We start from the raw sequence: 17891 nt of genomic DNA on the forward strand, positions 1-17891 counted from the left end.
TATGCAATTACTAAAACAGAAGATACTCTCTCAAAAAAATATAAATCCTCAAAAACATTGAAGAGTAAAACTAATTTCATAGAAATCAGAAAAAAATGTACTCATGAACTACACAAAGCAAAGGCTGTCTATTTACACAATTAAATTATTTTAGCTGCTTCTAAACCTAAAATATTATGGCAGACACAATTCATCACTGGTCTTTATGAGAAAACAATATTCAAATTTCTTTACAAGACAAGCCCATAAACATTTCAAGCACTTTAAATGATGATGTTGTTACATCTGTAACTTGCATCTATATATACCTCATGATCCCCACCTGTTTTCTCTTCTACATCCCACCAGTTATCTTGCTCTGAGATCAGACAGAATGAACAGCAAGTTATTTTGAAATTCTCATGCTTGTGATAAGTACGGTTTACATTTTTTTATGTCTCATACTGACAGCCGTATGCCTCTTCTCCACTATCTGACCAATCTCTGTATCAGGCTTTCCATTTCCCACCGGCTGGAAAACTGCTCAAATCACCCTCATTTTTTCAATCTGAGGATCCAACTCCTAATTCTGACTACAGGCCAATATCCATATTTCTTTGCAAAAAATCCTTTCTAACCAATTAAACATTCATCTTTAAAGCAATAACCCTTTGTGACTTTAAATGTATGCATTATTATTATTATCATTTACTGAACAAATAAGTACCTCACTAAACAAAGGTCATGTAACTGGAGCAATTTATATTGATTTTTGCAAAGCTTTTGATCCGATTCTGCTGAACAAACCTATTTTAATTTTCCTCTTCTGTGATAATGAGGTTCTCCTCATATCTATCAAACAGGTCTCAGGTGATTAAAATTGGTCATATAACATCTACCCCTATACCTTATGGGACTTCTACAAGGCAGCATTTAGGATCCTTTATTATTTCTCCTGTATATCAATGGCCTTCCCAATGTGTGTAAATACTCACATTGTCTACTATATGCTGATGACACTGCAATGTTTCTCTCTGACTCAAAACCTGATGTAATAAATTCAAAACTCTCCTCTGATCACAGTATTTACATGACTGGTTGAAATCTAATTATCTACTGAATGTATGTATTTTCAATCACCTAATTAATGTGTATCATGTCTGAATCATCAAACAAATCATCAACTAACAATTGCAGACCCCTCTGGAGTGTCCATCTTGGAGTGTCCCTGGATTCACATCTCACTTATGGAAACCACATTCATACAAGGTCAAACCATAGCTCACCCATACTGTCTCAGACACATACAGTACCTACATGCAATCACTATTTAAACAATACCCTACTGTCTTCCAATTTGGTCCCTCGCCACAAAGAAAACCACTGAACCAATAGCAGAGCTCTACAATAGAGCTTACAGGATCCATGGCAACCTTCCCCTTTGGACTTAAAGCATAACTCTCCCCAAAATGCAACCTGGGTCTTTTAGTGAATGTACCTGGGTCAAGCTTTCGTTTAAAAGCATAATTAGGATGGAAGTGCCACTTTTAAGATTGATATTTTCATTTTCGGTCAAATGGCCTTTTGAATGGGAGTGCTAAAGTGAGTTGTTAAAAACCTTTCTTTTTAGTAAACTCTGTGTACACAAACAATGTTCTCAATGCTCAATTTCATGTGTAGAGCCCCTGGTGATACTTCAAGCAAAGTTTCATGTTGTGTCGAGCCTTCTTAGTGTTTAAAATAGTAGCTTTAGCCTTAAAATAGTGATTTTGATGCTATCATAGTAGTGCCCCTAGCACTGCCATTCAAAAGGCCATTTGACCGAAAACGAAAATACGGTCAATCTTAAAAGTGGCGCTTCCGTCCTAGTTATGCTTTTAAATGAAAGTTTAACTCGGGTACATTCACAAAAATACCCTAGGTTGCATTTTGGCGAAAGCTACGCTTTAACACTGAACTGCACTTTCACCCAACGCCCTGACTTTCAGAACTACACAAATAATCTAGCCATTACATTTTAATTTCAGATCCAGAACAATAACTCCTCTGCAACACTTACTGACCTACTTCAACAACACAAGACAGGAACATTTCACTATTTTGCATGTGCTCATTACAGAAACAATTATGGTCAGGGATTTTTTCACATATTAGAGACAAAAGTTCTATTACACATTCAAACAGACATATAAACACTATTTCATGGAGGGACATACCTGCATCCAGTGATTAATATCTCATATACCATCTTGCTCAGTCCACCTAAATCCACTAATCTGTAATTTCTGTGTGTACATTAAATGAAATGTAAATACCTACATGACACCGGTCATATTCCACAGTGAAAATCTATTTTATCTGACCATTACTGCATGATATATTGTGCCATCCATTGTGTAATGTTAACCAGGGGATTTTATACAATTGATTATTTGCTAAAATATGAAAGTTTTAAGGAGACAGAGCTAGGCATTTTACACATGGCAATGATAACTTACCAAACACATTGAAATCGATGGATTGTGTCTCCTAAAGGAGTTATATTACAGATAAATTAGACCTAGAATTGAATGATTATAGCCTGTAATAGTCCTATTGTAATCATATATAAAGCTGAGAGTCTGATGTGTGTGACACAAATGTTATGACAGTTTACAAATAGTTGTATTTAGCTATTAAGGACCCTATAGGCAAACAAATGAATGAACACTGGAAGTAGACAACATCAGCTGTCTGTGACCACCAGACCAAAAAAGGCCACAGCATCGACTGGAAAAGGGGTCAAAGTCATCGACCAAGCATCAACGGACGGCCGGAGAAAGGTCAAGGCATTCCATCCAATAACAAAGAACATTCCTGACAGGGGTTACAATCTCCATTTCATCCCTATATATAACCACTTATCTTGTAACTGAAGTTTCTTTCTTAGGTCACAAGAACCAACTCCATTTCCTGATGAAGATTGTTTGACGTGGTTGACAGCTCTGACAAAGCTAAGTGGACCTTAAAGTTGAGATTATTTTGACAATCATAGTGTTGAACTTCAAAGCTCAAAAGTACAAAGGGTTTTCAGGAATTAGATCTAATTGTAGGTTACATATAAGCTTCAATATGGCTTTTTTTTAGTGGGAATTAACTGTGTTTTAAACACTTTAGTTTGGCAAAATAACTTTTAAATTGCACTGATTTGAAAAAAAAAACCACTAAATGCATTAAATATTTTAAACATAATTATCTTGATTCACTCTTGTCATCTCCAGGACAGGTTGTGCATTTTAGAAAAAATAAGATTAAATGTTTAACTTTTTCTCTCTGCCTCTCTCTTGGGCTCATATTCTTTGCAATTCTGCTTTAAAAATCCATATTTTCGATCCAAATGACCTTAGTTGTTATTGAAGCAGTTTTTACTGTTGCCTTAAAATATTATGTATATTATAAATGTTAAAATGAGTTATACTGAAAATAAATAGATAAATAAATGAACTGGTTTGGTTATTGCATTCTGTTTTTTTCCCTCCAGCATTTTTTCATTATAAAAAAGTTGATAAATAATGGTTAATGTGGCTCGGGAGAGGGAAGTTTGGGGTTCCCTGCTGGAGCTGGAGGACAGTCATACTGGTTTTGAGTGACCGCCGATGCCAATGACACATTGACAGAGCAGCTTGAGGTCATCTCCCCGCTGAGCTTCCAGCACCTCCTATAGCATATACAGATGGGTGACAATTTAGTTCACTTTCATGCTCATCAAACCATTCAATGACTCCTTGCTTTATTAACCCTTTTTCAAAATCACTCATGTTTTTGGAGTTACACCAGAACCTGCTCAGTGCTGTATGTCACAGATGGGATGTTAGTTGTGTCATGCAACTGAAGCATTTGTTATGTTTCTCCAGTAATATAAATATCCTACAGCTGTACAGACTGTACCGTAGAGCTAAAAAAATCCTATGGTTTTCATTTTTGAGACTTAGGTTTTGAAAGAATGTCAAGGCCATTTGAGGCTGCCAATTTCTTTGTGTTTTTTCAAGAAAAATAATCCCTTTTTGTGTCCTTCAGGTTGTTTTATAAGTTTGCACTTGTGATCACTGCTCCTTTGTGCCAATTTTCTTTTTTTATGATCAATTTTTTATTGTTTTTATATTTTTTAACATACAGAACAAACACAATTGAACAAGAACAATTGACACAACGATTGTGTCATAACCAAGTGACTTACTGTCGCATAGTAGAGGAATTACCGTATAGTACAGGAGAAGCTTGCAGGCAGTTTCGACTTACATGAGCTGTTTAGGTTTAATTACTAATGTTAACTAGCATGTTAGTTAGCAATAATTAGCCTGTGCCCATGTTATCTCCTTACATCCACCTACACTCTCCGTATCTGTAAGATTGGGAATGATTGAGATTTCTCTTGGCACAGCTACCAGAAGACTTCCAACTTTCAGACACGTTGCTCACGTCACATTCTCTCAGTTGGAGGCTGCGCAGTAAAGCTGGCCATCACCGGAAAAGTGCTTCTAATAGCCTTCACGGGTCTCCGTCCAGAGCAAGGGGGTAAGCTTCGCTTCAGAACTCGAGCCATCATGGCGCCATTTTGTTGCTAACTGGCCATCACCTCCTGTTAGCATTCCGCTGACCGCCATTTTTTTTTTACGTCACTTGACTGTGAATAACTTTACATCTGAAGCGTTTAAAGACTCTATTTGTCCGTTGTTTAGTTCCAAAGAAACACGACAATGTATAAAAGGCTCCATTACCTTGTACCTCACGTTATGGCTCCGTAGCAGACGCTTTTGTAAAAATAGGCTAACGATTGTGTCATAACCAAGTGACTTACTGTCGCATAGTAGAGGAATTACCGTATAGTACAGGAGAAGCTCGCAGGCAGTTTCGACTTACATGAGATGTTTAGGTTTAATTACTAATGTTAACTAGCATGTTAGTGATCAATAATTAGCCTGTGCCCATGTTATCTCCTTACATCCACCTACACTCTCCGTATCTGTAAGATTGGGAATGATTGAGATTTCTCTTGGCACAGCTACCAGAAGACTTCCAACTTTCAGACACGTTGCTCACGTCACATTCTCTCAGTTGGAGGCTGCGCAGTAAAGCTGGCCATCACCGGAAAAGTGCTTCTAATAGCCTTCACTGGTCTCCGTCCAGACCAACGGGGTCTATTGGTCCATTATATACTGTCTATGAGAGCATCCTGTTTGTGCAGCTGGTCGGGGGCGGGACTCCAAAGCGGAACGTGACCGTCTGATTTTTTTTGTCCAGGTGATCATTAATGTGACAGGAAGTGTATAACGCGCCTAAATTAAGCGTTTATGTACTGTCTATGAAATTAAGGTTGCTAGCTGGGCAGCGTTGAAAGAAAACCACTTTGCTAAGTGGTTTTCTTCCCAGAGTATTCACCAGCTAAAAGGCCAGACGGGACGGTTGGGACGCAGGCTAGTGCAAAACGTGACTATTTTTGCGATAACTGCTACACAAAAGTTCCAGCGGGGCTAAACACCTCAGCGGCTAACATTACAGTAGCGGTGGACAGGTGCAGCTCATTAACTCTCCTCCTCCACTTCCCCCGGTAGCTTTTACCTCGACTGTTGTCACCGCTTCATTTAGGATTTACAAGGGCAGGGGATTCTTAAGCCTACTACATTAAAACTTTTCTTGACTGCCACATGAGAAAACTAGTTTTCCATTCTCGCTGAACACCATGGAGCCATGTTTACCTCACGGAAGGCCCAGTTAGTGCAGCTGGCCTTCGAGAGAGAAAGAGAGAGCGAGAGAGAACTTCAAGAAGAGCACTAATGACTGGAAAAATGTTATCTCAGCGCAGAGTCTCGCCGCCTTCAGCTATTTTAAAGGTGAGTGAAGCTTATTTTTAACCCTCGGCTTCACTTTGCTTTTGTTCTGCTGTAGATTAATCTGTACTAAGCTCACGTCTGCGTCTGTCTTCTGTAACTTAGTAAACTTGTCGCTGTCCTTGGTTCTGAATCGCGGATGTTATAAAATAGGTGTGTGTTGTAAATGCACAGGCAGTGTTTTTTTTTTTTTTTCTTTCTGTGGCGTGTGGGTGTTTTGTATTCATGAACGTTAGTTCTGGTTTGGTTCTGAATGCCATTGAACGCCTGGAGGCTTGGTCATTTCTTCTTGTTCAACAGCCTCTGAGACGATCTATCTGTACATCTTGTTGCTCATGCAGTTGTTTTATGCGTGCCCCCCCCACAGACACACACACACACCCACCACCCCACCCCAATGTGGAAATCTGAATGGAAATCAGATTTGTTCTGGTGCCGACACTGCACTGTATACACAGAGATGTTGAGTTGTTGGCTTTGATTCAGCCTGGACTGGCTTAAATGAAACCAGGGAGAACAGGCAGTTGATCTAGTGCAAGCTAGTGATAACAGAGACAAATAGTAAGCCATGGCGCCACACTACTGTTCAATGATCAGTGGGTGTTGGAGATGCTCTCTAGGAGAGAAATGCGGGCTGACAAAAATCCTTTCAATCAACTGTGCAATCAAGTGATAACGATTAAATCACTTTTTCTTGGGTGTTTTATTGTGTGAGTGGTTCATGCAGTTATCAGGCTACAATCCAGACTACTTTATCTTGTTGTTCCCCTGTGAGTTGTCTTAATGTCCTCTTCAAAACAATATGATCTAAAAAAAATGAATTGAAATGAATTTGAAAAACCCCAGGATATGTAGAATGAGTCCAACAATGTTATAAGGGTACAATGCTAAATTAAACTTTTACTTTTTTTGCCTCACTAGATAAAGAACACTGTTGAATGTTCCGTCATTGAAAACTGTTTGGAAAAGGGCGGGCACTTTCAAAAAATACTTGTCAGGTGATTGGATGAATTATCTGTAGGCCTGTAACTAGGGTTGGGCATCGAGAACTGATTACTACTTGGAATCGTTTCAAAAATTACGATTCCGTCAGAATTGTATCTTTATTGGGATCGTTTGGAATCGTTTGGAGGATTTGGATTCAAATCCGATCACGGGTTCCAAATTTAACATGCGCAAGTTTTGGTTTCCATAGCGGCCAGGCGCTTGTTGTGTGGCAGCCATGGAGCACAGTAAGCGGTGCTCTAGTGTGGCTTTATTTTACATTGAAAAAGCCCCGTCAAACTGCAACCCCCCTTTGAATCAAAATAAAACTTTCCTCTTATTTGTGAAATAAGCATGTGACACGTTTCAACTCCACCCCTCAAAGAATCAAAATCGAGAATCGATAAGAACCGGAAACAAAAGGAAGAATCGGAATTGGAATCAGAATCGTTAATATCCAAACGATGCCCGACCCTACCTGTAACTTAAATTATAATTCTATAATTATAATATATGTATATAGGGCTGTCAAAATTGCTCAAAAATGACGTTTGAATATTCCCTCTAAAATAACAAAGAATATTCGAACTATTCGAACATCTGGTTGCGCATGCATCCAAGGTGGCGCGCGACATCGTGACATCAAAATGATGCAATATCCGGCCGAGCCGAGGTCGCGCACGGCTCTTTTTCTTCAGCGCCGCACAACAAAGCGGAAACAGGAGGCCTGAATGAGTTCAATAGTTCAATAGTCACGGCGATCTCATGATGTCACATTTGTATGCGCCAGCTGGGCTGCATCCAGTATGTAACGGCTTGCAGGCGCGCTAGCAAAGCAGACAGCCAGACAGCCTCTGCTACCGCAAGTTTTTTTTTTTTTTTTTTATTCGAATATTAATTTTCACCTTCGAAATTCGTTTTTTTTAAACTATTCAAATATATATTCGAATTTAGAATATTCGTTGACAGCCCCAGTATATATGTAATTATAATATAATTGTCTAGTTGCAATTTTATTTTTTCACATTATTGCAGTTTCTCTTTTAAACCGCAATTAATTGCTAACATTACCTAAGGTCCGGAAATCAACACAGTACTAGTGCCAATGTTATGTTAACTTAAAGTGCCCATATTATGAAAAAAATCACCTTTTCTGGGATTTGGGGTGTTATTTGGTGTCTCTGGTGCTTCCACAGGCAAACAAACTTTGAATTTGTTTGCAAAATTAATCCATAAAATAAAACTTTTAATTTGTTTGCAAAAGTAATCCATAAATAAATATTTTTAAACTTGACTGAAAGAGACAATTACATTGTTAATTGCAATTATTTTTGAGACACCTAATTGTACGGTAAAATTTGGAATTGTTACAGCTCTAACCATCTGCGATTCTTGCGTGATCTTGTGATATGGCGAGAATAGCTGCCGTGCAAGGTAAGCAAAATCATGCAGTATGGACATGATTAAACAACTATTTTCCTTTTTTTAAACCGTCAAGTAAGTATGAGCTGCAAATGCTGCTGCACAAATGACTCATTAAGTCATTAAAACGGCTTTAAAAATCATGATGTATACAGGAACACTGCTTTGGCCAAGAGGAGCAGAGACCATAAGTAAACCATTGCCAACATTAACTGAAAGGCACTTGAGCAGAGATTTGCATAAAAATGCTACAAAAAGCAATCTAAACACAATTGCCAGAATTGAATCATCCCCCTGCTGTAACATCTTTGTTGGCAGTCGCACATGCGCAGTAGCTAGGTAAGGATCTTATCAGCTAGATAGCTGTTTAAACAACTTCGGTCAGTTACAAGGCAGGATTAGCCGGGAGACTTCTTCTAAACGAGGGCGCACTTCCAACTTTTCCAGGTGTGGAATGCCTGCAGAACAGGGACATGTAAGTAGTTCTTTTGTAGATTATGGTGAACTAGTGTGTGTTGTAGCAGTGTTTTGCCATTGAGAATGAGCTAGCATGCTAGCGGTAGCATGCTACGGTTAGCCCCTTCATTTCGGCTAGTTACGTAGAAAGCCCTGCAGATTTTGAGCAGCTCACCCGGAGACTGAAGGCAGGTTACATTCAGAAACCCGTATCTCACTCAAAACGGCACAAATGGGTTTTTTTCTCCAAGTTTGTATGCGTGTGGAAGCACCAGAGACTCAAAATAACTCCCCAAATCCCAGAAAAAGTGATTTTTTTATTTATATATATTTTTTTCATAATATGGGCACTTCAAACACATAGGAGGTTTGCACTACCAATCAAGATCAAGATGCCCTGGATTTATTTCCGTTACCCGGCTTCACCAAACCTTAATTCTAGTCGATTTTTTTGCTGTGTTAATTTCATCAGGTGGAAAGCACTAATTGCTAATGGGGGTGTTTTCAGAGCACCCCTGTTTCACAGGTAACAGTCTGTCTTCAGAACCAACCCACTGGAGACAGATTGAAGAAAGTACTAGAAGGCCGTGGTTTGCTGAATATTTATTTAATTTTGAGCTTTTAATTTACAGTCAGTCATCCTCTACCATGTCGAAGACATCGGCAGTGTGGCAGCATTTTACAAAAATAGATAACGGGAAAAAAGTTTAATGCAAAGTTTGCAAGCAACAGTTTGCCTATCACAGCTCGACTACAAACATGGCATATCACTTAAAAATGGTAAGCTAACTTGTCTGTGTTAGGTTGCCACGTCTGTTTTGAGCAGGCTATATGAACACATCAGAATTGGCATATTTCAATGTTTTAGTCTAATAATCGTTATATAACTGCAGGCGCACCCGCCCGCAATGACGGTAGCATTCCCCAGACACACCCAGACCACGCTGGATCTTAAGCCTCCTCTATCATCCAAACGCAAAAATAATATCACGGAAGGAATTGTCGACTTTATTGCTCAGGATATGAGGCCCATTGCTGTTGTGGAGGGCCAAGGTTTAAAGAACTTGTTGAAAGTTTTGGAACCTGGATATACAGTGCCAGCACGCCACAAAATCATGCATGCACTAACCGCAAAATTTGAGGGACTCAAAGAAAAAGTTTCAGAGTTGATACAACACAGCGAGGCACTGAGCTTGACCACAGATATGTGGACATCTCTTAGAATGGAGTCCTATATGACCGTGACTGCCCATTTCATTGATGGAGACTGGAAAGCACAGAGTCTTGTGCTTGAGATGAAACAAATAGACTATATGAAGTTGCTGATACCTTTGGAATTCCAGAAGCAAAGAGAGTTTCTGTTGTATGTGACAACGCGGCTAATATGACGCTCTGTGTGGAAACACTAAAGGAATCCCATGAATGGCCAGAGATGCAGGGCGTCAGGTGCGCCGGGCACACTTTGCAGCTCTGCATTAACGCTGCACTCAAGAGCCAATATGTCGTGCCGTGGCTGCATCACGTAGAGTAGTTCAAAAAGGGGCACAAAGCAAAAACTGGGCTAAAACAGAAGCAGCAAAATGTCCCTCAGCATGAACTAATTCAGGATGTGTCTACACGTTTGAACTCTACATTTTTAATGTTGGAGTGACTGCTGGAGCAACGCTGGCCCATTACCGCAATGCTGTCTGACCCAAACTTTACGAAGAAGAGCGACCGCAGAACACTGGACCTTACCACAGCACACTGGAATGCGGTAGAGGACATTAAAAATGTGCTGAAACCGATGACAACCCTGACCGAGCTGCTGTCTGAAGAGGACAACACGTCCCTGTCTGCAACAGTACAGACCGACTAAGTGCACTCAGCGCAGCCAAAGGCACAGGTGAACCTGGAGGTGAGGGGCAACATGTGTCAAAAAAAACAGAAAACCGACAAAGAGAATGAAATTGCTATGATTTTGTGCGGAGATGAGGAAGATCTGGTTTCTACAAAATAAGGTGGGAGAAGCACAGAAGGAATGAAAAACTATCTTCAGGACAGATCCAAAATTGACTCTGAACCGTTGGGGTGGTGGAAATAAAACCAAGACAGATACCCGAGCCTGGCCCGAGTTGCAAAGCGACTGCTCTGTATCCCTGCAACATCCACGCCTTCTGAACACATTTTCTCCAAGGCAGGATTTATTGTCAATAAAGCAAGAAGCTGTCTCCTTCCAAAGAACGTGGATATGCTGGTGTTTCTCGCACACAACACAAAAAAAGTGTGGATGGTTTGTGGACAGTGGACACTGATTGTACTCTCTGTGAGTGAGTAGCCATTTGTTTATTTCATTGTTTTTACATGATTTCGTTTTGGACATTAATAACATTTTATAATTTTGCACATTTAATAGTGAAATACTTGTGGATTTGAGCATTTGATTTATTTATTTTTGTATTTGTTCTGAGTGAGCCTACCTTGTTGTTTTTATGCACTTTCGGTTTAAAATTTGTGCACATTTATTTCTAGTAATAGTTATTGGATTTGGGCGCATTATTATTATTTATTATTATTATTATTATTATTATTATTATTATTATTATTTTTGGAGCCTGATGCGCAATTGCGCTGTGCCCACTGTTTGTATTTGTTTTGAGCCTATGCTTTATTTTTCAGTTATGCACTTAATTTCGCTTCTGTTCTCGTCTCGTTTGTTTAATAAATATTCTACCACGGCGATTTAACCCGGTAACAAGTGATCCACCGTCGTGATACACAAAACTCTGGTTTGAACCTGAAGTTGCCGCGTTAACGCCAAATCTTGCTTCGTAGTTCAGGCCCATGGGTCTGGTTCTAACTGAGGAAAGAGTTGTTTGTGGCTACAAAAATTGATTGCACTGCACTGCAATGTATGAATTTTTAAAGTAGATGCTATTGCCCGAAGGCAAACACTAAGGCAATTGCTTGACAGGTGTTTACAGAGGCTACAGTAATTACAGCAACATTACTTATGTAAGACACATGCACACAAAAACACACAGTCCACTATGCATGGTAGATGGTTGTTTTTAATTTATGTATTTCAGGCTTTAAAAATATCAGGGGCTGAAATTCATGATCGCATTTCACCCTTATCTTGAGAGCATCAAAATGTCGAGCATACTGTCTTCCTTCCTGATTTGTTATGAAACACAACATTCCCTCTGTGATGTCTGTGCTCTTGATTTGCTTTTTTGTTTTTACAATAAAATTGGTGAGCTTTGAAAGTTAAAATTAAACATGGTAAACATTCAGACTTCTTCAGGTTGTGTGTGTGTGTGTGTGTGTGTGTATAGCACATTTTTCTATTAAAACATACAACCGATTAGGACACACACATAAAAATAGTAGCTTCTTATTGCATAAGTGGTGCAGGGGTGGAGAAGATGAATTGAAAGTTGTTTGGAGCTCGTGTTTCACTCAAGCAGTCAGCAGCTGGCATGCACCCTCGGTGACGAAAAGCGGAGCACACAGAGCAAAAGTCTGTCCTGCTGCGCGGGCCCTCGACTACTTTTACTTCTGTGCTCCTGTATCGGGCGGTGGCACACAACTTGCATCTTACTTTGCATCATCTTTTACTATTTCAGAGTGCACCCACACTTAAGATTTTCTTTTCCCAGACATTTTCAGTTAAATATTTAAATCCCTGCCGCCAAGATGCTCCTCCATCGGTCACAGATCAGGGTTAGACTAGACTCTAGACTCAGCCTGTATTGGCTTAAATGAAACTGGGGAGAACAGGCAGTATATCCAGTGCAACAAAGCCAAATAACAAGCCATGGCGCCAATGGAGTCACAGACTACCATCCAATGATCAGTGGGCGTTTGAGATACTCCAGGAGAGACATGGGGACTGACAAAAATCCTTTCAATCGATTGTGCAATCAAGTGATAGCGATTAAATCACTTTCTGTGGGACGTTGTCATTGTGTGACTGGTTCATCCATCTTATGCTCATTCGAATGTCTGTTGGTGGTTTTGTGGGTGCACAAACGCATGTGTGGCTGTGCTCCAAGCCTCTCAGGCAGGTTTTATGGCTCTCTGGGAAACAATGTAAGGCATGCTGTATGAAAGCTCCATTTTCTCACTGCAAAGTGGTTTCAACATGGTTGCTGTGAAGCCCTAAGCTTAAAAGCACATCCTAAATTTTATGGACACAATTGTCAATGTTGAAAAGGCAAATGACATGAGGTGCAAATATCTCTAGTGGATTTCTGTAGATATTGCTACAGAAAAGAATTATTATAATCTTTTATGAGCAAATGATAAAAGAAAAATGAAAGTGAGGGTCTCTAATAAAAATAATTGTTTTAAAACGAAAAATAAATGTTGATGTAATGTAAATCAACAACTCATAATGTAAATTATGTTATACCCCAATAAAATTGTACCGTAAGAAACAACATGGCAGAGAACATGCCTCAAAATGCTTAAAGAGAACTTTGTCATTTATCTGCACACTCTAAGTCAATATAGAGTAATTTTGATATAACCTATTGACCAATGCCACAATTTACCAATAGTATAATATGATTTAATATGATACAATATAGGCCTAATGAAAATAGTGTAATTGACTTTAACTTTCAAACTTTGCTGTGAAATATGCAGTATGTGAAAACCAAAACAAAAAAGGTCCGGTATCAGTAGGCAGAACGTTGTTTTTTTGGTGCCCTAGCAAAACCTTTCTGTCTAAATCAAAACCAAAACGGGTGAATTGCACACCTGTTTTCCAGGTCTGTTACAGTAGGAAAATATTGTGTCTGGTTGTTTAAAATACCTTCGTCAAGTAAGTTTTGACCTTTAGCAATGCATTTTGATTCTGAGCCAGCAAGAGAGCTGCACCTATTGCCAGTGTTGCTATGACCATAGTCTTTTTTGTGAACTGGTACACAAGTTTGGATGATGCTGTTTGCTTGGCAGCACCCATGATAGTTTGACTGTGCTGCATTGCTTCCTGCTCCTCCTGGGTCAGGGCCATGGGGCAGAGTTCAGCCAGTACTTCCAGAGCTGCTCGCTGACCAGCTTGTACAGCACCACTCATGTACCCACACCACAGGGTGGCTGTCTCTGTGCCTGCCCAGTGGATCCTGTAAATCAAAGAAAATCTGTTAGCTATATACTAAACACTAAGCCTTATGTTGCTGTTTGAAAATATATTCATTTTATCCTCTTATTGGAGTAATTACATCCCTTTTAGCACATGTATATAGTGTCTTAAGCCAATAACACTCAGTTATCAGTTTACACATGTGAAGCTGTTGACTGATAGGATTTCTATTTTGACAAACTGATACAGTTTTGCCCTCTGTTGGCTTTGACGCTCCATGTCTCTGTTGACTGAAATTTGCAAATACATACTCAGCAAATGAGGTTGAGCCTGCTCAACCCTTTAGGGGTTGCTTTCTAGAAAAGCACAATAACGATGCTACTTCTGCTCCATGTAATAAACACAACGTCAAGGATTTCTTATAAACCTGTTACATTTCTGCCCATGGTGCCCACGTTTGTTGTCAACATCAGTCTATATCATGTGCCTTGGAGTTGGAACATACAGTTAAACTTGACTTGGCTTTGTTATTGGCAAGATAGTCTGGGATTGATTGTGTAACAGACCTTCTCTAGTGCGACATGAAAAATAAGATGGATTGGAGTCGACATTTGGGAGGCGAAATGTGGCAGTGGATGCTGCTGCTGCCAACTGCCAGCACCCCAAGAGGTCGAAGAAAATGGCTGCTGGACTGAAGATGATGCATTACAGTATCTTTTTACCTGTGGCACTGTGAAAACATATATTTGTAACCAATATGCATTTACAGTGAAAATGCAATATTTAATAAATTTTAATCCTTCAACATAATACACAGTAAAAGAGTCAGATAGCATTGTGGGCAGGACATAAAGTCAGACTATGTGGTGAGTGAATCCGAAGCGGAGGGACAGACGCAGAGCTGTAACAGAGTCAAAGTAGCGTACTTTTTAATTAATTAATTGTATCGGTTATCAGGCAAATAAAACGGCGATACAGATAATCTGCAAACTGCAAAAAAAACGGCCCGATAATTGGCCAGCGTCAATAATCGGTCAACTACCCACCCAACCCCAGAGGGGAGCTTAGCTACTTTTCTCAGACCTCCAGTCCATTGGTCATGAAGCCAAGAGTAAGGGGAGTGGTAAAGAGATCATTCCTTGGTCCGAGAAACCACTTCACAGCACTATAAACAATGTGGTGAAGAAAGGAGAAAACTCTATTGCTAGTTCAGCGAAAAGTAAAGGCTTCTGTTCTGGGATACAGATGGAGAGGCTGGTCTTTTGGCTAGTTTCTATGGCCCCACTGATTGGTGAGGTGGGGCCGAGCCAAAGCCCAACATGAATAATGCGCCCTTTTAATTTTAGTCCTCCATGGGCCACTCTTCCTGTTGAGGACAGAGAAGCAGCGGTCAGAAATCAGGTCAACAAAAGTAGAATATGAATGATTCCTAGCTTCTGTCCACATCTGGCTACCCTGGAGCCTCCAATAGATATGATCAAATGTGATGGCATGTTCTGAAGGAGTGGATGGACACTTTGGGTGATGTTAACTGTACAGACAGTACCAATTTCTTCAAGTCAGTTATTCAGTAACTAGTGCTATTGTATTCTGGGACCAACAAAAACAGAACAGTAGAATGATCTGTGCTCTTTGAATGCTTCTGATTCTGTTTGCCTTAAGGCAGGAGCATGCTAACAATGTGGAGAGCATATGGAGAGAGAGAGAGAGAGAGAGAAAAAAAGAGGTGTGTAGGGGACTATAAAGTTAGCAGCAACGTTATAGCTGTGAACGTGCCTAAGCACTCTGAAAGCTCTAAGACACAAGATGTTACACTAATTCACCCTTCGAAGGATAGTGTTCACTTATAGCAGATTTCTGCTCTTTTATTTACCAGCCCATCATACTTTCTTCAAGGCTCTTCTACTGTACCAGCCCCAAACCCTGTACATCAATCAGAGGAATGGAGAAGGGCTCCCTTTTATCACCTTTAATCTGGCCAGCATCCTTGATGATTAATTTAGGTTATCTGAACAGCAGAGTTAGGCCCCGATCAGATAGAGCGTGTTTTATCAGCCTGGGGTGGCTTTTTGTAATTATTTTCAATGAGAATGAAGCATTTTGCTCGCTGCTTTTGAGTTGCTGATCTTTTGCCTTGCTAAGCTTTTGCAGGAGCGCCCTAAACGCCTCAAGTTGAAAAAACTTCAGAGTGGAAAACCAGCTGATATTATTGACTTGACTGAGGACGGGTGATTCGGTGGTTGCCTAGCAAGAAGTATGCTTCTCGTTTAGAAATCTGCACTCCGTCTGCGGGGCATTGGAGGCCTCAGCAGCAAACGAGCTTCGTCTGGACTCAATATACCCTCTTCTCTGATGCTGTAAAGCTCGCCATGACAATGGACTTCACAAAGGGATGTTACTATTCAGTACGTGTGCTAACAAGAAATTGGGTAAGAGTCAGGAGTGAAGAGAGGATCAGCGTGTGCCAAAGCTGCAGTGAGAAATGTTCAGGAACATTTTGAGTGTTCAGTCCAGCCTAATAGATGCTACTTTAGACTTTCATCAGCAGAATATCCAGAAAGAAGCCCTCAGACTAAAAGGCCTTTTGGCAACATGTCAACAAGCTTGGAGTTGGTAATGCACACCACCTGCCACTGAGAGGTCATGGGGTCTGCTGGGTCTCCTCAAACTGATCCTGAAAAATGTAGTTTGTTGAAGTTGCCTGACGTCACCCCAAGTGTAAGACCTTATACACTTTTGTTTGAGGGGCTTTCTAATATAGTCGAACAGCAGTGACTCAACTAGGAGTGCGACAAAGCCAATGATCACTGAGATAAACAATATACAAATGATAATGAAAAAGGAAAGCAATGTATTCACCAAGTATGGTAATAAAAAAAATAAAACAGGGTTGTAGGGAGAAATCAATCAACACAACCATTACAGCGACATGCATAGCAGGTGGCAGTAAACGGTATAATGATCAGCAGCATTATACTGAGAAGAGCTTGTCAGATTTAAAATGGCTCCTTTGTGGTCTTGATTGAACTCGATTGTTGTCTTGTTTAAATAGGTGGTTATAAGATGAGTTAAAGCTTTAGTGCATAGTTTTTGTCTCCCCCATGAGGAATTTTAAGTAATGACAACAACACTGTCAGCGCGTCCACATGATACAAGCTTTCCGTGATCGCGCACGCGCACCCACCCCTCCTCCACGCACTTGCTAGTAGTCAAGGAGGACACGGAGGATTAAACAAACATGGACTCTTCAGAAGAGGTAATTATCTAAACTCAAATTTCTGCGCGGGAAAGTCACCGGGTGACAAAATCTTCTGAACTAAGCCATACTGAGAAATACAGAGAGAGTTACGCACTAAAGCTTTAAAGGCACCCATGAAATTTATGCAATGCTTTTGTTTTTATAAAATTGTCGAGAAAGGTAAAACGTGAACGTGGGGGACTACCATTTAAAGTCTCAAACATGGTGGATTTTCTGAAATGCACATGTGTAGGATTAATCCCATCTATAAAACTGGGAATAAAGATAAAAGAATCCCTCTGAGCTAGTGGGATATCATTTTGACCTCCACTGTATACAAACTGTTCTGCTGTGTTTAATTTAATCACATTTCCCAGTGGGCTGAGTCAGATACTATAACAGCAGATGAACAAAATGGATTTAGAAAGGAGCCGGTCCACATTGTCACCTTAAGCACAAATACAGACTGTAGGAAGATTAAAGCTTTCTTTCTATTCTGTCATGTACCTTTCTCGAGCATTTGATGAAATAAACTGGTATTACTTGTTCTTATATATAATGATATGCCTGCCCTGTATATAGAAATATGAAGCAGTGTTTCCTTTTAGGATTTTTTTTTTAGCAGTGGGGGCAGGTCCCATGAAACGGAACTGAGACTTTGCTGCAACACAAACTAATATATTTATTCACCTCTATTCACACACACAATTAGGCATATTTTCAGTTGTGATTGAACTGTATTTTTTGAATTACTATATAGGCCAACTTTGATCTTGACATATAGGCTAAGCATTCTGTATCAAATAACCGTAAACCCACTATTAATTACATTATCTTAATGCAGTTTAACTACTTCAGCATGTAAATAATACAC

The 17891-nt window shown here is 39.9% G+C and overlaps 2 protein-coding genes across 2 annotated transcripts in view; one reads left to right on the forward strand and one right to left on the reverse strand.

Moving 5' to 3' along the window:
* The first annotated feature begins 5330 nt into the window (after positions 1 to 5330).
* vsig8a (V-set and immunoglobulin domain containing 8a) overlaps positions 5331 to 17891 on the forward strand; it is an 84885-nt gene continuing 72324 nt past the window's right edge. The window contains exon 1 of the mRNA XM_028601922.1: positions 5331 to 5849. The gene's annotated coding sequence lies outside the window, so the exon portion shown is untranslated. The remainder of the gene's footprint in view (positions 5850 to 17891) is intronic.
* si:ch211-127i16.2 (probable flavin-containing monoamine oxidase A) overlaps positions 13116 to 17891 on the reverse strand; it is a 37422-nt gene continuing 32646 nt past the window's right edge. The window contains exon 8 of the mRNA XM_028602192.1: positions 13116 to 13819. Within this exon, the coding sequence (XP_028457993.1) occupies positions 13501 to 13819 (319 nt within the window). The 3' untranslated portion in view covers positions 13116 to 13500. The remainder of the gene's footprint in view (positions 13820 to 17891) is intronic.

This window comes from Perca flavescens, chromosome 16 (genome assembly GCF_004354835.1).
Source record: "Perca flavescens isolate YP-PL-M2 chromosome 16, PFLA_1.0, whole genome shotgun sequence".
Lineage (NCBI taxonomy): Eukaryota > Metazoa > Chordata > Actinopteri > Perciformes > Percidae > Perca > Perca flavescens.